The sequence below is a fragment of the Bactrocera neohumeralis genome, chromosome 4, assembly GCF_024586455.1.
Source record: "Bactrocera neohumeralis isolate Rockhampton chromosome 4, APGP_CSIRO_Bneo_wtdbg2-racon-allhic-juicebox.fasta_v2, whole genome shotgun sequence".
Taxonomy (NCBI): domain Eukaryota; kingdom Metazoa; phylum Arthropoda; class Insecta; order Diptera; family Tephritidae; genus Bactrocera; species Bactrocera neohumeralis.
In genome coordinates this window covers 21,809,984-21,835,694 of record NC_065921.1, presented here as the reverse complement: position 1 = coordinate 21,835,694, position 25,711 = coordinate 21,809,984, and the positions used below count along the sequence as shown (strand labels likewise).

The 25,711-nt window shown below is 33.5% G+C and overlaps 1 protein-coding gene across 3 annotated transcripts in view; it reads left to right on the top strand.

Annotated features, from left to right (window-relative positions):
• Positions 1-25,711, top strand: part of LOC126756467 (aquaporin) — an 86,911-nt gene that overhangs the window by 25,532 nt on the left and 35,668 nt on the right. Inside the window, exon 1 of one of the 3 annotated variants that reach the window (XM_050469536.1) lies at positions 24,831-25,477. The exons of the other annotated variants lie outside the window; for them this stretch is intronic. Coding sequence (XP_050325493.1) covers positions 25,342-25,477 — 136 coding nt within the window. The 5' untranslated portion in view covers positions 24,831-25,341. Of the gene's footprint in view, positions 1-24,830; positions 25,478-25,711 lie in introns of those variants that run through there. 3 annotated transcript variants of the gene reach the window in all.

The window sequence follows — 25,711 nt, the reverse complement described above, 5'->3', positions numbered from 1 at the left end:
TTGAGATCTAAAATCTCTCGGAAAATTGTACTTAAATATAGTTCTACTGTCCCAAAAAATAATAACAAGGATTTTGACAGTGCAGATAGATAAAAAGTCTGATTTCTTAGGTGTAGTTTTTACTATCTTTTTATTTCTTTTTCAAAAATAAATATACATTGTGACAAAAAAATGCCCGGAAATTGTAAACAAAACACAAAATATTTAATTACCCATCAATAATTATTTTGTCGCTCTCAAAGTAAGTTCACAGATGTAAAACTTTTCTACAGATCGCGTTCATATTTTGTACAATAATTAAGGACAGTCCTACCAACTGAACAAAATACATTTTATTGTAATTACAATTTCCAGCTGCTTTTTTGCCACAATTTAAAATTAACTATTCCGCTCCATTCTACAACGACATGACTTCTGTTTTAGCACTCAAGGCACACCTTTCTCTTATTTTGTAAAGCAATGCCTACTCTTCATTTACTTAATTTATTGCTTTGATCCATATCCTTCTTTATGAATATAGTGGCAAATGGATAATGAAAGGTGTGTACTAGTACCATACAAGTGTATAGAGACACCTTCTTATGTATGTGTATAGCACATGTACAAGTATATACGCATAATTACTGGTATACACCTTGACTTATTGTAGTTTGACATGAAAAGGTGCGTAAAACCGGAAATGGATATTTAGTATAAAGAAGGTGGCAATCAAATATGATTTGCATAATGTACATACCTAGAACATACATTGAATATATGTATATATTACGCAAACCTGTGTATATGTATGTATAGTATATACACCCACATACCAGAGAAATGAGTGGGTATACAAAGAGATGAAGCATTTTAGATATTTTTATTTTTTTGAATTGAATTAAACTCTCTTTGGAGAGTATGTGTAAGACATTTTTTTATCGAATATATACATCTTTAAGTTTTATTTAATTTAAACATTTCGACTATAACGACTACTCAAATTCGAAGTGCATTATTTGATAATATCCTGTATAAATATTAATATCCTAACTTTCCTTAAGCGATTATGCCTCGTTTATTATTTTCATACAATCAGCTGAGTGACACGTGTGTAATCCCCGCTTATGTACTCTACACACGGCATTCGTTTTGTTTTGTTTTCCTTTCAGCAGGACCCATAAATCCCACAAAGTAAAATAATATTGGCGGAATGTGTGCGAGTCTTGCGGTGTTTACCATAATATATTAGTAATACATTTCAGATAACTTAATGGCGTTGCTTTACTTGACGGTATCCACATTAATATGTACACATAAAGGGAAAAGTACAGAAATAATTTTCATGTAGAGTTGGAATATAATGTACTATATACAAGGAGCTTTCCATAGTAAGCAGGACTTAAAAAAACAGAACAAATGTTTTTTTTTTCGGCAAAATCAAATTATTTTATTCAAAATAGTCTCCTTCTGCTTCAATACAGCTTTTCGCACGGTCCAAAAGCATGGCGAACGAGTGTTTTGGCTCGTTGGCTGGTATGGCCGCCAGTATGCCGGTGCAAACCTTTTGAATGGCCTCTACGTCTGCATAACGCTTTCCTTTCATGGGCAAATGCATTTTCCCGAGAAGTAAGAAGTCGGGTGGTGCCATATCAGGTGAATACGGGGAGTGGTTAATGGTTAAAATGTGATTTTTGGTCAAATAATCGATCACAAGTGTCCATCGATGAGACGGCGCATTATCGTGTAACAAACGCCAACTTTCATCTTCACGATATTCGGGCCAAACACGTCGAATACGTCGCACCAAACGACCAAATGTTCAGTCAAACTGCGATAAATCGCTGTTTTGGAGATGTTCAATTCCATTTCGATGAATTTAAATAATGATTTCGACTGATTCTTGATGAATTCCCGCACAGTTTCGAGGGAATTTCCGGTGATCACGGATTTTGATTGGCTCACATGTTGATCGTCATTTATGTCCTCATGACCACTTTGAAAACGTTGAAACCACTCGTGCACTCTGCTACGGAATAGGCAATCATCGCCATAAACTTGTTTCATCAATTGAAACGTTTCGGTAAAAGTTTTACCAATTTTAAAAGAAAATTTAATGTTGGCTCTTTGTTCGAAGCTCATTTTCGCACCGATAACACAAACATACTGACACTTAAAACGCAATAACTTCACTTCCAATCAATGAAATGTCATGAAATTCTCACTGAACAATCGATAAAGATGGCAGATTCTAACGCACCAGTTAGACATATAGATGGCGCCACCAGGGGCGCTAGATTCAAAAAGTCCTGTTTACTTTGGAACTCAGCTTGTAATAGTACATAACTAGATCCGCATTTCTGTCAGCTTCACAGCCGTACAACCAACTTTTCATTTTCTTTTTTTTTTCTAAATATGAAGTTTTTACTTTCTTTACCGCATATTATAACATATTAAAACCTTTTTCCATATCTATGCATTATTTACTGTAACTTTAGAACTTATTGACAATGGTATCGAAGGTAATGAGGTCCTGATTTGAGTAAGGAGAACTTTCTTTTCGTCTGAACTTAGAATGAGCAATGAGTAGGTAGTAATCAACTGTGATCTTATGTTTAACGGATTTATCTGTGCTTCAAGACATACCATAGAATTTTGTCTCGAAGAGAACATTTAATTTATCTGCCTAGCCTACGCTTACGCTGACAGCTTTCATTCAGTTCAATAGTATTTTAAGCGCAGTGTTTTTATTATTTTCACTATGTGTGTTTTGCAGAAGACACCAACAATTTATACAGCGTGACTGGTATTTTGCAGAAGGAAAACAATTCGGCGCAATCTTCCAGTCAGTTTCTGGGTAACAAGTTTCAACCAACCTCAAAAAGGGCAGTGAAAAACTCTTGATCTTGTTTCAACAATAAATAGTTTCATTATTTTTAATGGAGCTTGAAATTTCACTTTTTCAACACTATATGGTATGACACAATATGATTGGTGGCACTTGAGATATACGAGTGCAACGACATCTATTGTTAAAATACGAAAAGACTTTTTCGATTACTCAATATAACACTAAATCAGCAAATTAAGAACAAGTCATTCAAATAACGCAGATAAACATACACCTATTAGTATCTACTTACTTTCGTCCAAAAACAATGTTTTCAAACTCCAGGCAATTTTTCGGAATCAACTTATCTTACAGGCAATCTAAACGAATCAATTTACAAGTGCTCCCAAAAATACCTTGTTAATATTATGACTAACATAAACGTAATCAACGAAAACTCAAGTGGAACTCTAAACCAAAAGAACCGAGGGTAAACTAAACAAATGCCACATTGTTCCTTCCATAAGTTGTGAATCCCAGCAAAATCTTCTTTAAGAAAACAAAAGAACAGCATTCGTTGTAAAACTCTCTTAACTTGCTAATAAGTTGCCTTTCAAACAATTAAGCATAATTATTAAAATACAAGAATTAATTATGACACTTTTTCATTGTCGATTGATAAAAGAAAACAAAAATAAATAAATCAAACATCAACGAATTGCGGCTAAAGCAAAGAGGACAATAAGAAAATTAATGCCTTAAAAATGGGAAAACAAACGAGTTAATTAAAGTGCTGTGTGTTGTTGTTTACGACAAATGATTTGGTGTTACATTATACTGGATTATTGTTAAAAAAACTAGATTACAAATTAACTTAATTTTTTTTATTGAATAATTTTAAATTAAAAATTCTTGGAATTTTTCCACCCGCTTACTAAGGGATATCTAAAAAACTATAAGTTCATAGTTTTTTGGTTTTTGGTTTAAATTTAATGAATATTAAGCCAACAGAATGGTATTTAATGCTTTCAGCACGGCCCCTTTCATTATTGTCTGTCTTAGCTACAACGAAATTTCTCAGTCATGAACGGCACAATAGCAAAGCACACCGAGCGCCTTAGGCTATGCACACAGTAGAGCAGATGACATACCTCACTCGGAATACCAAAGACTAGTTTCTTATGAACGAAATATAAAAAAAAAATCTCAAATCACCTAATTGGCTGGTTAAAATGAGAAATCAAATGGGTGGGTGAATAAAAAATCATGAAAATGAAAAAAAAAAATATTCATAAAATTTTCTCTTAGCAACATAGATTAGGAACCATAAGGGTTATAACTCAAATTCAGGCTGAAGTGAAAACTAACCAAGAATGCCTTAAATTATACAATAACTTAAACATTTAATGGATTAAATTACATAAGATATCACTAAGCCTGTTAAAGACGTTAAGATATCACTAGAATTGCTAAAGACAGTCGGTCAGAAAGATCCTTAGATACTGATGCCAAACCCAAGGCTTTTAAGGAAATGATAAGGTGGTACCTTGTCTTCTTTCAAACAACTGCTTCAACTGGCTTTCTTCAAGATATTTATCTGATCGCGTAGACGCCTATGTTATTGAACACTTATCTGTATCTAGTTAAATTGTAAACTCTCTTATATTTTTATGGGAAAAGTAAAGAAGTTGCATTTGCTAACAATCTCCATATGTAACCTGGTCTACGAAAAGGGAGCTAACGTGCGAAAACTAGTTATGACTTGAAATTGATTTTTTGAAAAATTGATTTTTGAAAATTGATTGATTTTTTGAAATCATGAAAATTGATTTTTTGACACCTAAGCCCCCTTTCCGTAGTCCAGGTCACATATTATCTCAAATATCTTGCTTTCCCTAAGAAATGAACAAATGCACTACAAAGTGGAATGCTCATTGCTCCACTCTGTACCTAGCCTTATTACTGCATGTGGTTTAGAGTACGCTAAAATGTAGAGTAGAAGTGTTGTATTCATGGTATATAGAATGCAAAGAGTGTAAAAAAATATTTTTGAAGCAATCAAGTTACAGGAAACTCAGTAAAATGTTAAGCTATAAATTAGGCGGAGCTGTCTAACGCTGTGGTAAAAGAAGAAATGGTGAATTGCAATGTGAGTTTAAGGCCGGCATATGTTCAATGACATCCAAACAAAGGCATTGGCAATATATCTATTTTACTTGAAAATAATGGCCACAACAATTACCGAACCTTTTAGGAGGAAATTTTATTTCACCAGTTGAATGGTAGCAAATGGTGGAGAGGCTTTTGCTTAAAAGAGGTATAAGTGGAATATGCAATGTAATGGATATCTTTGTTGAATAATTTCACTTATCGTAAAAATCGCCGAATGCACTTTACGAACTTCAAAAAGACGATCGTTCACTAAACACTAATGATTATTTTGATGTGACATATGGCGCAGATGTCACTGACAGTCATACCAACCTAGAAAAAAATACTTCGATGAAAGAATTTTAGCGCGAAATTGAAATTAAGAAAGTCTTACTATTTTTTGTCTACAGTAGCATATCAACATAATAAGAAAAAATGCCAAAAGAACTCACCAAACCTGAGAAATTTTAAAATTCTAATTATTTTCTGAACACCTCAGATAGAGTAGTGAGTAGTAGCATACAAAATTGAGTAAGGCCAACAATGCCACTTATTTTAAAGTAAAGTGAAGTGTAGATAACCCCTTGCAGTCATAGATTAGACTGCATACTCGAAACTGACATTTAAACTACTGCGATAAAAATGGCCGATAAGTTAGGTAACGGCATTAAATTTGGCTATAACATGCAATTTAGTAACGAATGGCCACTTTTCTTGCATCGTTTTAGCCGGCTAGTACTTCTGTTGTTGTCTTGGTCAAGTTTAAGAATTTGTAAAAGAATGCAAGTGTTTGTACTTAATTTTTCTTTGCTCTGTTTTCCTTCAAATTCCGTGCAACATATGTATGTTATTCTGTAGAATGTTAAACAACATTATAGTTGTATATTTAAGGGCAGACGCATTTCACCAATGAGGCACTTCTGCAAATATTCTGCTGTCTCTTAAACGATGTGAAACTTTCAGAGAGTGTAATACCTCTCGAAGCTAATACGTAGGCTGTGAACTCTTGAGATCAGCCGTCATAATGCGGTTGTCATAAGAATACGAGATGATAAATCAAAATGAAGTAGGGAGAAGGTACCAGCCTGATAATTCCTCTGTTTGATTTTCCTCAAGTTCAGACTTTTTATCACAAAATTCTATCGATAGTTCAGTTAGCTCGTTATATATCTTACATCGCAGTCCAGGATGTTGAAGTTCAAGATGTTGAAGTTCAGTGGTGTTAAGGTGTCAATGTTGAGCAGTTTTTCTCTCACAGTGTGGATTTTGATTTAAGCAAAGTTAGTGTTGGTGGTAATATTCTGCTACCGGAAGTCATATTGAGGACTAGCAGATCCAGCTCGTGTGTTAAGTTTGAACAATCACCCAGAGAGTTAAACATAATAGAGTTAAAAGTGAGTCGTTTTAATAAATAGTTAGTAAATTTTTTTTAGTAATAACTTTTTTGATTACAATCGAATGGTCAATTAATTTTTTATACATATCAGTTCCATTTTTCCAAAAATAGTTCAATTGAATATCTCCAATAACTCCGGCCTTTTCTATTTGTCTATATGTAAAATCAATAAACTATAGTAACTATATTATATCATATATATTGTAGAAAACTATTAATATCGACATTGTCATAAATTTTGAAAAGCAACTTTAAAGTAGTTCCGTACTGCTCTTCATCAGTAACTATTACTCACCAAATTTGTACTGATAAGCTTCATATTATTGATATGATATTCGTCGTCAGCCTTATATTAAGTAAATATTTTACTTGTCAGCTTATATAGATCAATAAACTATAACATATACATATTTAGTATGTTCATACATTTTCATAAACAAAGTTAATCACCCCAAAAGAAAATTGAACAATTCAGAAAAAATTATTTTTCTTTAGTTCTTTTTCTGTGTAGTGTATCGGTTCGCTCTTTTATATTTTTGGAGCCATTTTCTCAATGTCTGGTTAGCAACCAACGGTTAGTTTAGTTCTGGTTAACTTAAACAAGACTCCCTCTTTCGGTAAAAACCTTTTTTTAACCAGAGCTTAACTGACAGATGAAAGGATAAGGACCGTGCTTAAAGTTTCATATTTATTTTTTGAGCCTATGGCTGAAACTTACATGATATACATACACACAAAGTTGAGACATTTAACTAAACTTGACTTAAACTAAAATCATTTTATGCATCTAACATGAAGATTTAACGCGCTGTCAAAGTTGATAATTCGTCTCGCTTGGCACTAGCTCACCACTTTTATGGCCTGAGTGCCTTTGACAGTTCGTTGACGCTTGGTAAGCTGTTATATGTTATGAAATTCCCTTCAGGGCTGCTTCTTTACTAAAATTAATAGTACAATTTCGCAATTTACTACAAAATCAATATCACTATCTCTTAATATCAGGCGCCATTCGAGTTCATTAACAGTCATAATATTTGAAATAATCTTTGTTTTCAAAATTTTTAAACCACACTATCGCTTAGCTATAACCTTTTACGCCGACACATTAGTAATTGCTAAGCATTAACTTTTTTCTTACTACCTTTTTTGCTTTCGTTGACAAGGCGTGGTTTCATATGCGGGAAAGCCTTCTATAAAAATCCTCTAATGATTGTCATAAAAGTTGTGCAAATGTTGTGCTGATTTGTAAACATAATATAGAAATATTTGCTGACTGTACGAGTATGTCACGTGCTTTCCCTTTCTTTGGCGGATTTTTTACTTTTATGTTCCCTGAAATTGTGAAACTTTATCGATTTACGATTTGTAGCGCTTTATGGGCGAAAGCAACAATAAAACAAGTATTAAGCATTAAGTTGCCGAAAATTAATATCATGCCAACCCCTAAATTATCTTTTATTGTTGATTTATCATCGTGATTGGTTGAAGTTTAAAATTTGAAAATTTTCCATTAGGTGTGATGCATATGTAAGTAACAACGTTGGTGTTTTATCTTATTTACACACACGTATATGCAGTATAATAGCTATAAAAAGTAGCAGCTGTCAACAAATATTTAAAATTCATTTGTAGTATGTTCAAATAAGGCTTTGTTTAGATTTCAGTTAGAGCAAAAATTATAGAGAAATTAATTTTGGCACTTTTAGTCACAAGAACAAAGAAAGTTTGTGTATATTTTTACAAACCTACGAAAAAGAGGGAGGTAATCCATTTCGGGGTTTTCCACTGTTCAAAGATAAAACATATAAACTTCAAATTTAATAGAGGAATGTTTATTATCATTCCAAAGAACATGCTTTGGCATTCATTTTGTGAAGATTGTCTCTTTCAAATGTTCGGCGCGGCTACTTCTCAGATGGTCCATCCACTGAGTCCAACTTTCGTAGGCTCGTTCGAGTATTTCGACTGGTAACTGGCGAAAGACATGCGTAATGTTTTGATCCAAGGCCTGAATCGAAGCAAGATTGTTTGCTTGACTTTATATCTCCTCAGGAAAAGACTAACGATGTGATATAAGATGATCTTGGGGGACAATCGACCGTCCCATGGGTTCACTGAAGTGTTCTCTCAATAAATCCATTGCTTAATGCAAGTGGTGCCGTCTTGTTGAAACCAAATGTCGCCGAGATCACGCGCTTCAATTTCAGACATCAAATAGTCGGTTATCATGGCGCGATAAAGGTCGCCATTGACGGTTACGTTTTCACCGGCAACATTTTTGAAGAAATATTGACCGATAATTAATCGTCGGATTTTCCTTGAACTTTTCAAGAGTCCATAGAGCGATGCAATGTCGCTCGGGACGGTCGAACAGCTTCAGTTCTTGCGCAAGCTGTATTTTTTAAGCTTTCAATTAGAGACCTCGACTTAAGATGCGCCAAGTCGTTCTACCAGTCCGAGTTGCTGCGAGGGGCGCCGAATCGACTCTCCATAGTCTTCGTGTACACTCTCAGCTACAGCTCTTATATATTCTTTATTGTGTGCTGGACTTGGTCTATTCGATCCAATATTTTCCAGTAATGAATACTGGGCCTCAAGATGGGTAATGGTGTTGCATATTGTACGCCCTGTTGGCCGATTATGTTGACCATAAGTTGAACGATGCGCGCGAAACTCATTCTTTAAAGAATGTGCATTTTCGTAATACAGTTGAAGGATTTGTAAACATTGTTCAGCTGGAAGTCTTTCCATGATGAAATGCCAAACAATACTGAACAAAAAAAGGCTATTGCAGAAAGAAATTTGATAGTCAGCCTATATGTAGGCAACATTTGTGGAAGTTGCCTACATTTAGGGTATAGTCGAAGGCCTTAAAATTTTATTGTTTTCATCAAGTTGGTAACTTATCAGAATTATTATTACTTTCTGTACCAAAGGATTTATGAGAATCTTTTCCAAAATTTCTCCAATTTTGTACAACAAATGAGTTGAAGAAATTAGAGAGATATGTATTATGCCTCTTGGCTAATAGCAAAGCCAAAGTAGTAAAGTTACATATTTTGGCACTAATTATTAGGTTTGTTTTACCTGAAAGTGAGTGACATTTTTTAATACATAACATAAAAGTGAATAGTACTAAATATCAAAATAAAAATTCAAAAATTTAAAAAATAATCTTCTTTTTTTTCAAATTTATCAAAATAGTCCTTAAAATATAAATTATTATTACATAGACACAACTTCTGTGACTAATAACATTCGTCATACCCTTATTTATTCAACAAATTTAAATTAGTATCACGTGTATTCATAAAAAAATACGATCTTCAAAAATTACCGATTCCCATTCTTCAATTACAACTGGTAAATTTATTGCATTTCTTATACCAGACGCACCCGCTATTGAGCAGGCGTAACTCTGCTGCTTTTCGATATATTTTTTCTTCACTTTTTAACTGATTTATTTAACCGCCTAACAATAGGCGCTGATGGTAAGCCTCTGGGCCCATGCCACGCATAACTTGCAATAATACCTGCATGTAACTATTTATGGTATATATCTGTATATATCTAAGCGTTGATCGCTATTGTTCATTGGGGCCGGGTATTATTTACTTTTCACTTGATTTTAATTTATTGCTTCACTTTTTGGCACTACGCACATACTGCACACTCCCTCATGCTGTGTCATATGTGCGTACGAGACGCGTATAGCACTCTATCAAAATCCTTGACAGGAAATGTCAAAAATATTTCAAACAACCACAGACAAGGCAACGCTCGCCTACAAATTTGCTCCAATTAATCGCAACAAGCAGCATAAAAAAGCAAACAAGATTTATCAAACATAGATATTTATGTATGTAGACAATTAGATAGCAACAATTAATCACAACCGAATTGCGTGGAACGAACAACAGTTGTGTATTTGCCAGTACTTGCTCGTTAAAAGGCTGGGCCTATTTTTCTCGCATGCGATTTTTTTCATTATTTCGCTATATTTGCAAATTTATGCATGCAGCTCACTTTTATATGTGTATGTGTGCTTTTTATGCTTGTTTGCAGCGCTGTTGTCAGTCATGAGCGTAAGAAAATTTATTTTTGCTGAATAATTTAAATATTTTATTTCGAGTCTAAGAAGTGTTTCCATGGTTTTCGAATTGTTTTTAGTTATCTTTATTTTATTTTTGTTTTTTTTTTTTTTTTTTTTAATTTTATACCCTGAACAGGGTATATTCAGTTTGTCACGAAGTTTGTAACACACAGAAAGAAGCGTCGGAGACCCTATAAAGTATATATATAAATGATCAGTATGTTGAGCTGAGTCGATTTAGCCATGTCCGTCTGTCTGTCCGTCCGTCTGTCTGTATATATACGAACTAGTCCCTCAGTTTTTGAAGATATCCTTCATTTTTTGAAATTTTTTGACCACTATAACCTGCCATATAAACGTCATTTTTGGAAAACTTTCAAGAAGCTGCTCATTTGTCGGAACGGCCGATATCGGAACACTATAACATATAGCTGCCATATAAACTGAACGATCGGAATCAAGTTCTTGTATGGAAAACTTTCACATTTGACAATGTATCTTCACGAAATTTGGTATGAGTTATTGTTTGTAAAAATAATATAATATCTGAAGAAATTGTTCAGATCGGCTTACTATAGCATATAGCTGTCATACAAATCGGATCTGAATGATCGGAATCAAATGCTGGTATGGAAAACTTTTGCATTTGACAAGATATATTTGGTATAAATTATTTTCTAAGGCACCAATGTAATCTGTGAAGGGTATATTAGCTTCGGTGCAGCCGAAGTTAACGTTTTTTCTTGTTTTTATATTACTTTTACATTTTTTTTAATTATTGTTCAATTTTTTATATTTACTTTATCTATGTTATAATTTTTTTCATTTTTTTTTTTGCCTTCCTAACATTATCTCATTTTATTTTCTAACATTTATTTGCTTGCTACTTAATAGTCACAGATGTTGCCATATTTCCATATAAAAGGCATTATAGAAATTTGTTGTAGATTCTGACTAGTGATTACAAGCTTATTAAAATTCCTATATTAGTGAAGTCGTGTTCATAGTATTAAGGCTACTAGTAGCTAGTATTCATTTGTTTAAAAAATTATGTAGACCTAAAGTTATTTGCACTTTTTATTAGCTAACTTCTGTATGTTTTTGCAAATGTGGGTGTATAATTTGTTCATTAATTATTAACACTTTGTTTTGAATTTTATTATTATTAGCTGCTAATTAATTGCTAAAGATAATATAGTATGTATTTATATTTACAGCTATAAATTTGGGTAATTTAGCTCGCCTCTTTAAAAAACTTGTTAATATGAATACTGTCATAAATCAATATTGATTGCTTTTAATAGTAGCTATTATATGGGCCTATTATACACGAATAAACAAGAATTCAAATAATAGATATTATAAATTGAATAATAAAATACACTATTTTATTCAATGTGAATGAATATAAAAATATTTCAAGATTTACATAGTTGCCCATTCAACATTTTATTGTTATGACAGTTCTGCGTATTTCATTATTAAAACGTCCCAACTTTTTTTGACAAAATAAATTACCTCAAAAACAAGAATAAAACGTTAACTTCGGTTGATGCTACAATACCCATCACAAGCGATTTATTATAGCATAAAAAGACATACAAATATCTTTGTCTTAATTTTAAACGCTCAGTTTGTATGGCAGCTATATGTTATAGTTGCTCGATCCCAACAATTTATACGGATATTATTGCCTTGCCTTTAGCAATAAATTATGCCAAATTTCACGGAGATATCTTTTCAAATAAAAAGTTTCCTTACAAGAACTGCATTTTTATCTGCCAGTTTATATGACAGCTTTATGCTATAGTGATCCGATATCGGCGATTCCGACAAATGTAGAGCTTCTTGGAGAGAAATGCAAAATTTTTTTCTCGACACCTCAAAAACTGAAGCATATATACAGACTGACAGAGAGACAGAGACAGCTAAACTGATTCAGCTTTTCGCGCTGATATATTTGTATTATATAGGGTCTCCGACTTTCTTTTTTTTTTGTGTTGTTTAAACTTTGTGGCAAACTTAATACCGGGTTTTCCAATATACAGGGTTTGCCCGGAAAGTAATAGGACTGAGTGGATTGAAAAAAAATTACTGAACCAATCGTTACAATTCTTTAAAAACTTTCAAAATAGGACCGTTCTGCGTCGATGCAGAGAAAATCAGTCCTATTACTTTCCGGACAAACCCTCTCTTTAAGCTTGTTAAGTCAATATTGAACGTGCTATTCATGACATACGACTTGATTTAGTGGAGATTGGGTTCATCGAGTTCATTTCTGCAAAAGAAGACGTGGTGCTTATTTGAGTGATGAAAAATCATTTGAATTTCTTTAACAATTGGTGTGTAGGGTATAATAATAACAATAACAATATACACATAATTAAAAAAATTTTGACTTCAGAGAAATCATGTTAATCCGAAAAAAATCATAAGTCAATATTAATTAATTTTAATATTATTTACATATGTATATACGTATGTATCTTACTTATGGTATATGCCTCTTATGTTCAAATAAACACATAATTTTTCAACATTAGGAAACATATTATTATTATGATATTTTAGGCTTAAATGATTACATATTTAAGATCTCCCATCATTTTGCCGTATTTCTCTAAATTCGCTTTGAGTTGGATGAAATTTCTAACGACTTAGATTTGAAATTATTTATTTTTGCCACTTCGTTTTTCTTACAGTAGTTTCATTCATATTTAAGAATTATTTGTGTTTCTCTTACTACTTGCCTCTTAATATATTGATTGACAACATGTTTAGAAGTTTAGTAAATAAAACTAAAACTGGTTTTGAAACAGAACAAATAATTGTTTATCGATTAAGGAAAATTAATTGCTACCGATTAGTTATGAATTTCTTGTAAATATTATGACAGCTAAAAATTGTCAAAATTTTTGGGCTTAACGACCAATTTTTCATTGAGTTAAGAGTTTCTGGCTACAACCAGTTTAGTGGGTACACATTTCTTCCCATTTTTTACGAGTTTTAATTGTTGTCTAAAAAGTTCAGTGCTCTCAGATCATTCGTTGCTGATTTATCAGTATAAAGCACCTATGTTGCGACCACCCAATCAAAAAACAGTAAACATACAGTTGAAGGAAATACATTATTGACTAGTAATTTATATTTGTATTCTAACTAACCATTTTCTCTGAAAAATTATGAAGGTAGCTTAATAATATCTTTAAATCTAGATTCATATGAATATGTAGTCTTATAAATGATATCTGATGCTAATTTGATAGATAAGCCTTGAATACATATCTACTTGTACATAAGTAAATTGTGACAAAAAAGTACCCAGAAACTGTTCATAAAACGCAAAATTTTAAGTATTCTTCAATATTAATTTTGCCGCCTTCAAAGTAATTCACACTAAATGTAATACACTTGACCGTCTGTTTCTCTGGAACAAATTCATGAAGCATCAAACCACTAACATCGAAAAAAACAATGAGCATCATTTTGATTTTTAAGCGGCTTTGGCCTGATTTTTTGGTTTCGGCTCATTTTTTCCCTTCATTCCAACGATTGTTGACTTGTTTGCATGTCAAACTCATAAACCCATATCTCAAAAGCAGTTATAATGCTTTCCTTGAATTCGCACCAACAAGCATTTCCAAAGAGAGCTGTTTACGCTACCCTTTTTGAAAAAAGAAATCAGATTTTTGGAGACAAGTCGAGCAAGAACGCTTTTCATACGAAAAATAACCACCTAAATCATTCGAACGGACTCGCAAGAGATGGCGAGCTCTCTTGACATCTCTCTAACACTTCCCTTTTTTAATTTTTTCATCAGTTGAAGAGCTCGAAGGTCGTCCAGAACGAGGCATGTCTTCAACGATCTTTTGATCGACTTTAAATGCTTTGTACTACTCGTTTGATAAAACTTAATAACCGTAAGCCTTTTCCAATATTTGCAAGAATTCCGCACACGAAATTTGGTTAGAAATACAAAATTTGAGACAAATTCTTGATCGATATTTTTATACATTGCAAAAATCACAATGCACTACTGAAGTGTACCGACTTAAGTAGCTGCTGTAGACAAATTGCTTGACAGATCACGCCCATATTTGGCATATAATTAAGACAGTCCTAACAACTTTTTAGAAAAATTATTTACCCGGGGAATTTAATAACAATTTCGGGTGTTTTGTTGTCTTAAAATATACTAAGTATATCCTTAGAAGTTTTCTCTATTATCTTATGAAAGTGAGTGAGTCGTATTAAGTGTTGTTATTTGTTTGAAAATTTAGGAAATCTTGACTAATCATTGACATATATGAATATTTCAATTATTTGACCGATTTTTTTATTATGCATATTTTACTGTATATATTTTTCATAAAGTGTAACCGATCAGTTCTACCAGCCTCATTAGTTCATCATTATCATTATAATAACTTCTCTTCTCAAACTCCATTTTTTCAAATTGGCTTCAGTTGTAAAACGAAGACAAGTTATCCGATCGCTTAAAATTTTTCTGCTCATTTTGTACATGATTTTCTGTACAATGACACTAGACTTTTTCATTTGTTAAAAAATTTTATTTTTAGTGGGCCAAAAATCGTATCATTTTTGAACAAAATTTTACTTTTTTTTCAAAATCACCCATTTTGTTAAATATAAATCTAAATTTTTTTATTTCTGAAATTTATTGTGTGTATTTGCCAATTTGTTTAAATATGTCCTCAAATTTTTAAAACATTTCACGCAGTAGTTTTCTAAAAAAATCTGAAAGCTAACCTTTTTTAACGCGATCACACCAGGTGGACCCTGTAAATACGTAAGCCAATAGATAGCACTACCTTCATGCAACGGACATTATAAAGCAGCAAAAAAAGCATTCAAATCGTAATTAAAAAAGTACTAAATCCCTCAAACAATACTGTTCACTCCTTTCATACTCCCCACTCAGCTGCATTGTAAGCTCTCAAAAGCTCAGAAATTAAGTCAAGAACAAAGAAATGTTCAGCGTTCGAAAATTACTTTTCTCCAACAAAACCAATTGCACATCGGTAATTATATTCACACTTACGTAGGCACCGCTTGTTTATGGGCTATAAAAAACAACAGCAACAACAACAGCGTGGCAGTGAAAACTAATTAAAATAGCAAATATTTATTTATGGTCGGCTGTCGGCGCGAAATTGTTTGTTTTCATATTTTTCACCTCTCTCACTTCTGATCTCGGAAAGGAATGTCACAGATTAAAGTGTTGCAAGTGTGAAGAGTAGTTGCTATGAAGTAGTGTAAGTTCATATAAAAAAGTGGAAAAAATCAACAGCAAACAAATATGGGTTGCATTTAGAACTCTTAACAAAATATGTAAACAAATAAAAAAAAAATAAAGACTTCAACATATTTTTCCACGTTGCTCGCTCAGCGCAAACTCGCAGCCAGCAACCGCAAAACATATTGAAACGTGCCAGCGATCACTGCATATTTAAGCAAACATTATCACACAATTAGATGTAAAAAGTAAATGTTGAATACAAAAATAAAATAAAAACAATTCGCAAATATGCTATGAAAATATCGCTAACCGTTGCTGGAGCAAAAAGCGAACACCGAATTGAAAGCGAATTAAATTTGGTATAATTACAAAGCGCGCGCATGCGGCTAGAGAACTAATTAATGCTAATTTATGGCTTACTGTTTCACACATTAGTCAAGTGGATTTCCCTCTTGCCAGCTACCAATCGCCCGACAATATAAACAAACTCGTATCTGTTCGCATTTACATTTATTTAACTGATTTTGCATGTCATTCCATCATTTCAAGAGAAGAAATCTCCAGTTTATTGATTTACCACACGTCTGTCAAAGTTTTTTTTCAGTGAACGCAAATTGTGTCTATTTGTTTTAAAATTTAGTAGGATGCTCAATTAGTTGAGGCATTGTTTACCTCAATGGCGCTAAATTTTTAGTGGTATAGTTTTCAAATTTTGACGCCATTCTAAGTTAGCGCGTAGTAATGTTAACTTTTTAGCTCCCTCGGAGATCGTGCATAACTCAAAAAATATTTTTATAGAGTCTTAAAATATGTATCAATGTACATACATATGTACCTTTAAAAAAATACAGATGGTAAAGTATTTTTTTAATTCTAAAAAAACGCAGTTTGTTGGACTGTCACACTAGATATGCCTGTTTATTATATCCGACAATCGGATAGTCCTGCAAGTTTTAACTTTTCTCGAAAACCCAACATTTTAGTGGCTTTCTTTTCATAACAAACTATACACCTTTTCTCATCTTGATTAAAAGCTATTATAGAACCTATATCTGTACTGTCCATTTTATTGCGAAAGGCTTTATTATGGGGTGTCATTAAAATGCATCAATGGACGAATTATCTTATCGTTCTTACTATTCAATTGATAATCGATCTTGTTAGTCAGAATAGTCTAATATGGTAGTCGAAAAAGTCTTTTCGTATTTCTAATCAAAGTTTAACTTATTGTTTTTTTATTTATATACATAAATATATAAATAAACAAATATGTACCATTTTGATCGACCACTTTTTGCTATTTTTCCGCAGAGATATTATTCCATCAATGTAAATCGAAATTTCGAAATTTCCAGAACGGAAGCGAGCGAACCATTGTTTTGCTACACGAACTGATACAGCATTGTCTCCGTAAACTTCACAAATTCATTGGTGGAGGTATCCGCCCGCAACGACCATATATTGACAAAATACGAAAATACTTTTTCGACTACCTAATATTATATTTCAAGGTAGACATTGTTATTGGCGTTGATACTGGTTTTAAGACCAGTAAAATTTTCTACATCTTCACAGATAATTACATATTATTAGAGAGAGCTTAGAGCATTCATGTCAATATTTCAAACTGGGTCTTGGAATAATACAACCCTAGAATTGTTCGAAGAGAATCTTTCCAATTCTCGAAAAAATCGTTTTTGGTTCCATTTCAAAATTAACTATCTAGAAAAAAATATAAAATTGTGTATAATAACTTTGATTATATAATATAATATGGGTACATGGTTTCAAAGATGTGCTTTTTCAAAGCTTCGGATAATATACGGGTCTTTTCGGCTTAGCTTAATCGGTTTCGAAGGCTTGATTGTTTTGGAAATGACGAACTGTGTCTCTAATTCTTTGTTTTGGGAAGTGTTAACAATATATGTATACCCTGAACTTGATTTTCATCGGTCAGTTTGTATGGCAGCTATATGCTATAGTGATCGGATCTTAACAATTTCTTCGACAATTGCACCGCTGACTTGAGTAAATACCATGCCAACTTTCGTTAAGATATATCGTCAAATAAAAAAAAGTTATCCATACAAGAACTGAATATTGATCGATCAGTTCGTATGACAGCTATATGGTTTAGAGACATGATCAAAACAATTTCTTCGGAGATTTCACCATTACCTTAGGCAATATTCCCTGCCAAATTTCTTAAAGATATCTTGTCAAATGCAAAAGTTTTACATATAAGCCCCCCGAATGGGATCGTTCAGTTTGTTTGGCCATATGCTATTGGAATTTAATATCGGCATTTCCAATAAATGAGCGGCTTATTGGAACGGAAATGACGTCTGTAAAATTTCAGGTATTTTCGATTTCGATATTTCAGCAACTGAGGATTTTTTTACTGTTTTTAATATACAAACATTTTGGGAAATGCGCTTAAAAAAGAAAAACAAGCACCTTCAAAACATCTTCGCAAACAATGACAATAAATTGCCCCTGAAATATTTGCAAAAATATATTTTTATTTATTTTTTATTAAAAATTAATAACTTTATTAGTTAGCAGTTGAAACGGCAAGCGTTGTAATTAAGAGCTTTTTTACACGCACAACAAAAACGAATTATCGAAGTGTGTAAGGAAAAAAAACAACAAATTAGTTAAATAATAATGCAAAATCAAGTTCATTGTAACCGCCAGTGCAGTCGTGCAAGCTGTGAGCCGGTAGCGTAACTGACACCGCACACACAGCTTAGCGCCGCACCGCCATCCCGTGCCACACACAACAAATAAGCAATCAACCGCGTGGCCGCCAAGTCGACGTACAACAAGGTGACGACTTGAACTTCAACCGACACAGCAAATGCCAGTTGTTTGTTGTAAAATTTGCATTATCGCTATTATCGCCTGTTATTGTTGTTGTTGTAACGACCATTGATAGCTACCGCAATTGCGGCGTTTTGTGGCAACTGCCAGCCACCACATGCTGGCGCAACACAATGCTCACCGCTGAGGTGATAAATAATTTGATTTAATCTATACACCACATACACACAGACACACATAGAGTTGCATTGTTATTGTTGCAATATATTGTAAATTAACTAACTACTATTGGCTGCCGCATTCTAATTGCCAGTTCGTGGCAGCAGTGGCATATTTCAACAACAAGCCATTAAGCGTCCCCGCCGCCTTTGAAGCCCCCCCTCAGCGCCTTCATGTGAGTTATTTTGCTCGCAGTCACGTTTGAATTGGCGCAAATGAGCGATTTTTTGTGTTTTGCAAATATTGCGAACAAAAATATTGCAACAGATTCGCTCAACGCTGCGTTTTCAGTGTTTATTACACCCTTTATATTTAAAGAAAATAATTCGTGTGTATTATTTTTGTTGTTTTTACCGTATTTTCCTCTTTCACACATATTCCGACTCTTCTATATACTATATGTTAGATTTATTTTCACTTCACTTCCTCACTGTCTGGCATTTATCGTTATCATTCATTGCTGTTTAAAAAAATTAAAAATTGTCATAAATAAAAAAAATACATTTTCGCTGTTTTTCTATTTTTATCGCCAAGTAATTTCTCAACTCGCTGCTAATGCCTTAATTACTTAGTACCCCATTAGGTATTATCACCTAAGCGTTCGATAATGCTCATGTGTACACGAGTATTTCACTGATACTCGGCCTTTGCGGGTTCAATAGCAACTCATATAATCGTCTGTGACAAGCAATTTTTATTGATTACATAAGTAATTGTGATTTGGAAGAATTTCGAAGAAAAAAACGAAACCGAAATATTTGTATGTTTGTTGTTGGCTACCAAAAATTATTGAATTGCTAAGAATGATGTATTTTTAGATCTTTATATAAGTTAGTACTTCGAAATTTTTAGAAAACATTTTCGAATTTCTTATAGATAGTGATAAATTTAAACTAAGAGTTTTAAAGTTTAACTTTATGTGAAAGGTACTTTGATAAGTACCTGAAATACTTTGACGCACTAAGAAGGTATCTTATTATTCCAATGATTTCCGCAATAAAAAAATATATGAAATGACTTTGTTTCAAAACAACTACCGGTCAACAAAAAAATGTTGTAAGTCCTACATGAGTGCCTCTGGTAAATTTTATTGAAAACCACTTTTGAAAGACTCATCGGTCATATTTAAAAATTTTTAAGTTTAAGATCCATATCAGAAAAGCACTTATATGTTTTAAATTAAGGGGTTGTATAGGTTTCCTCGGGTAAAAAACAGCCTTTCATCAACAATTTTTTACTGAATTGTAACTTTTAACTTTTTTTTCATCTCTATGTTTAAAGTCAATACAACTCTCAAATAAAAAATTTAATATTTTATAAGTATTTTTCAGTGTCACAAACATACACTATTAACAAAAAAATTCTGAAATTTTTGGGAAAAAAATATTTTAAGCTCGGCCATTCCGACGCCATTTCCGGTGACCTCCCGCGTTGGCAGGATAACTCCTTACAGGATTATCCAAAGTGAAAAAATACTAGTTTTAGTTAAAACCTTAACTTAGAAATTGGACGAAGGAAAAAAGTTAATATTGGATTTTGGGCAGAGATTTTTACAAAAAAAACTAAAATTTCAATGAAAATTTTGCGACATTTTTTTCAAATTGTTCTAATCGAAAAAAAATCCTTCGTCCATGTCTATGGGTATTGTATCTCAAAGACCTGTTTCATGAAGATCGGTTGAGAAGTTCTCGAGAAATCTATCCAACCGACTTCAAAAACACAGTTTCGAGAAAAACGCCTTTAAAGATGGCGTACTTAGCCTAGCTAGCCTCGAGCGCACAAGTTCTCAAGGCTGTATCTCCGAAGCTATTACTCGGATCAACATGAAAATTTAGGACAATATTTAAGGTGTTGTACAATTTTTCGAAATCCGTAAACTCATGTAACCTCTTAAATTAAGCATAAATTTTTAACTCTTCATACACATTCATCCGAAGAAAAATCTTCTTCCGAGAAACCCAAAAGCAAAATTTACAAAAAAAAAACAATGTGCAACTTTATGCAGGAGTGCTTTTTTAAGAACGATGACCTATGTTATGTTCCTAAAAACATTATTTTCTCTATAAAAAGAGAACTACCGCAGCGCTTCATACATATGTACGCATTAAGAGAGTGCTTGAATCAGCTCAGCAAAAAGCAAAGAGGAGTATATCCTAGTCTGCACAGTCTACGTCGGGATTGGGATAGAGCTGGGCACTCTCAGAGGTAGTTTTGAACATTTTCTTTAAATAGTCAATGCACCATTATGGTATCTATAAGTCTATATACACTTTTCCCGGACCTAATTAATAAGACCTTAGCTCTTGTCTTGTCATATTTTGGTCATATCTATTTTGCATTGGTTACAGATTTCCTTCTGTTCTGAACTATTTGTTCATATCGCGTATTTAGCTTCCTCTTGATCGTTTGTTGCGGGCACGGTATTGCCTTTGCCTCGAATATGTCTCTTGCCTTGTCGGCTTTTTCGTTACCGATAATGTTCCTATGACCGGGAACCCAAATTATGGACAAGCGGAGTTGACCTTCTAATAAGCATAAAGCCCTCCTACCTTTGTTAACCACGTTGGAATTTATTTTTGGGGACGACAAGCTTAGCAATCTGGCTATCTGTGCATACGGTAGCTTTCTGTATCCTCTCGCAGTTATTCCGTAGAACTACAGAGGCCTTCTCTATATATAGTACTTGAAAGATGCTGGCAGAGTTTGCAAGCCAGATGAAGAGAGAGACACCCAAGATCTTCGGTGTACATATACCTCTATCCTTACTTCGGCGTACTTTTTGGACCTGTTTGTATAGATTGAAATAGTATTTCTCGGTAAAATAACTGCTAAATAAGAAATGTTATTCAGAAAAATTGTAACGTGGCTAGACCTACAGTATACAATTAGTCAAACAACCTGAATCATAATCATACATAATGAAATTCTCATGGGTATTTAAAGAAGGCGATTCGTTGGGAAAAAACCTCTACTAGACTCAAGCTCCTAATCATTTCTAAAGAGCATATATCATAACATTCACTTGAACCACATCTTTATTTAAAATAAAGGAGAACAGTCACCATTGACCCCTTTTCAAAAAAGTGCAACTGATGTAAAAATTTGCAAATGATTTGTTTATATTTCTTCGAAAAATTTATCTAAAAAAACGCATTCTAAATTCATTACAGCTCCATAAATACAACAGTTGTTTAACATGTCTGGATTAAACGGTCAATAAACCGACATAAATGTCAATATCAATATAATTAATTTAAGACAATTACAAATGCAATTTTGGGGTCGGTAATTTAAAGCACATAAAGCTAATTTGTCAAAAAGTACCTTTTTAAATTGCGATTTTCGATAACAATGCGATTACACGCCCCCGCCAAAAAAAGTAATAACAGGTTGAAATTGTTGAGCGAAATAATTCAACATGAATACTGTTTACAGTGAAGGAGGGGTGGGTCATAATAATCGCATGCGCTTTGCGCTTAATAACAAAACGTGACTCAAATTAAATTATAAATTGTCGGCGTCGTCAAACTGTCGTCAGCATACAAAATTTTTGCAAAATTTTTGGAGCAATGTTGTTGTTGTTTCATTGTTTTCTAAACATATCACTGTTTCTTATAGTTTTTTGTTCCGTCTTATGATGACGTCCAACATTTGATATTTGCATTTCAATAAAATATTGACTTGTGCATTAAACGCTCTCGTCATTCGAGTCAGAATATTCTATTTGACAGGGAAATATTTAGCATTTGAAATATTCGCGTTATAAATTTTGATTTTTTTTTCAAATAAATGGTATTGTTGCTTCGATGTTGGTTTTTGTATACTTTAAGTATCTTTCGAGAATCATAGACGTGAGATTATGACAGTTTCGTGTCTTTACTTCTTTTGATGTGCGTTTGACAGCAAAATACATTGGCTTATGACATCATAAACGAAAAGAGGAAGAATAATTATTTTTTACTTACTTGTGTATTATTTCAAATATAAATTTCATTATTATTTAGATCAATTTGTAGTTAAACATTACTAAGATTAGTCTTGATTATACTAGCTGGCTGTCAGGCCATCCTTAGAGCTCTTGGTACTTTTGCCAGTTCAATATATATGACAACGACATAATGCTTGATTCAACAACCGTCTTGAACTTCTAGATATGCAGTCTTTTCCGAACAGAGATCGTGTTGCCCATCCGTAAAAAGTCCAGGCATCTTTTTTCGTTTCGGAACCCTGGCGCATGATTTAGGCATGTTCTTAAAACATTACTCATTGCCCTGATCCATCTGCCAACCCTTTCGACAATTCCACTATGTTTTGTTTCCAGCGACTTGTCCTGGTTCAGTAGCCAGACGGATAGCACTTTTGGCAATCTCATCAGCTATATCGTTTACCGGAATACCCTTGTGGCCTGGAACCCAGTATACCTGAAATGAAATGTGGGAGATCCTATGAAGTATAACATATATATATACATATACTATATATAAATTATCAGCGTGACGAACTGCGTCGATTTAGCCATATCCGTCTGTCTATCTCTTGTCTTCTAGTCTCTAAGTATTTGAGATATCGATTTGAAATTTTGCACATCCTTTTCTTTCCAAGAAGCTGCTTATTTGTTGGAACGGCCGAACACCTATAACATGTAGCTAAATCAAGTGCTTCTATGGACATTTTTTTTCATTTCATCATATAAAGGCTTGAAAGGAGACATAGGGTATTGTCTAAAGCAACGGTGCGATCTCCGAAGAAATTGCTGATATCGAGTCACTCTAGCATATAGCTGCCACACAAACTGGCCAATCAAAATCAAGTTCTTTTAAGGAATTTTTTGTGTGGTATTATAGCTCCGAGGCAACCGAAGTTAATGTTTTTTTATTACTTTTTTAATATTTTATTACTACTACTAAACGAATACATTTTAGTCAATACTATAAATTATATAATCTGAATTCACTTTTCCATTCATAAAATTCATAATGCTTTCTCAACACTTTCGGAAGTCATCAAACACTATATAAGCGCCAGCAGTATCTGGCGCTTACCTATCCGTATCATTAATTTTGACAGCTGTTAACACATGGCGAGTGTTGACAGCGCCATCACGGTGAGAGCGCGAGCAAAAAATAAAATGAAAAATTATTGAAAAGTAAACACGATTTCCGTAAATTGCGGTAGCAAGGGATTAATTTCTTATCAAAAATTAAATAAAAATATTTTTTTACGTTATATTTAATTAATTGTCTAGCAGATGCTATCTCAACTCGTGTCCGCAAGAGCGCGCTCATTTTTTTTCATTATTGTAAATTCTTTACTATGTTAGTAAGTTTAGAAGCCTATTAAGTTAATTTTATTTGGATAAAAATATTTGTTCTGAGTTTTGCTCATATATTTGTAAATACTTGAAGATAACTGCAATATAGGCAACACCTTCTGAAATTGCTAAATATTGACGCTCTTTAGTAAATGCATGTCAACCACTCAGCATCGAGTTACATTGAAGACTGATAAGACAACACTGTACGCAAATGTAGTGGCACTCAAGAATTACATTACCGCACTCTCTCACCCACCACGTCACGCGCCCTTCGGCGACTATCCCAACATTATTATCATTACGTGGCGCGTATACGTAACCTGTGCATGCCCATGTTTTGTCATATCTGCCGAAGATAATTCTCACTGATATTCACACGCCACTCCACCACTATCATTGCTGTTGTTGCTTCAGCACTGCTTGGCTACGTCAGCAAGCTTACTAAGCGCTCACTCAGGTGCGTCGCACACAGTCATAGCCACAGCCCAAGAGCCACATGAGCGCCACCCTAGCACCCAGCACCCAAACAGCGAAAAAGACAGTGAAATTTAACAGTAAAGTTGTGCCACCCCCGCCGAAAAAAAGCGATCGCGCGCTGGCCGTACGCTTCAGTTCAAAACTCGACTGTCAAGCAAGCGCACTTGTCGCCAACAAACTGCAAAGCACAACGAGAAAAGTTCGAGGAATAAAAATACATTTTTGCAAAATCGTCGACGGCATCCCCACCACAAGCGATTAGCGTGAAATATTCCACATTATTTAATATTTAATTAAATATTACGCGGCGGTGTTTTATTTATTTTTGTCATTAAATCGACAATTATAACGATTAATTTACAAAACAACTTGAATTAATATTCCTCTTATTGTTGTTGTGTTTTAATTTTTGCTATTTTTCGCGCGGCACTAGCGTGTATTGTTACCTGTTCGCTGGTACTAATTAATTGCTACTCGTGGCGTAAATCAAAATAACTCGTCAAAATAAATAGAGACAATAGTTAGTACGATTAGCAGAAGCGTTGACAATTTTCGCAGCGAAAATTAAAAAACGTAACGATAGAAAAGCGGTAACGTTCGCGCAAAGCACTCAGTTCGCATTGCGGCGTCGTCGGTGGCAACATCATTATCACTTTGACTCGTTTTGATTTCAACAAAAGTTAACAACTCACTCATTCCGCCGACTGCATATCTTCAATTATCGGCGAAAAATCACACATTCTCAAGTGAAATCTCTTCTTAAGTGCTTAGCTCGGGTGATACCGTAGTGATATTTAGTCGCATGGCGTCGGTGGAACTGCAGTCTCCGCCACAAGAAGACAATACAACACAAGTGCAAATCTCGTACGAGCAGCGCGAAAAAAAGGTTTTCCACCAAAATACCGAAATGACATTCACGGCGGACCGCATTTCTGAGGGTAATTTTATAGTAATTTAATTTTCAGTTCAAAGTAACGGTTTGATTTTTTAATTTCTGAGCGTAGTTTATAGTTTTTTTTTTTTAATTTTTGTGCTGGTTTAAAAAATGTATTTTAAAAATATTTTGTGTGCGAATATGTTCAAACTTCTGGATATATATTTTTTAATATTCTGTGCTAAAAGTTAATTTTTGTTCCTGATACAACATAAATAATTGCTAAAATAAAGCAAAG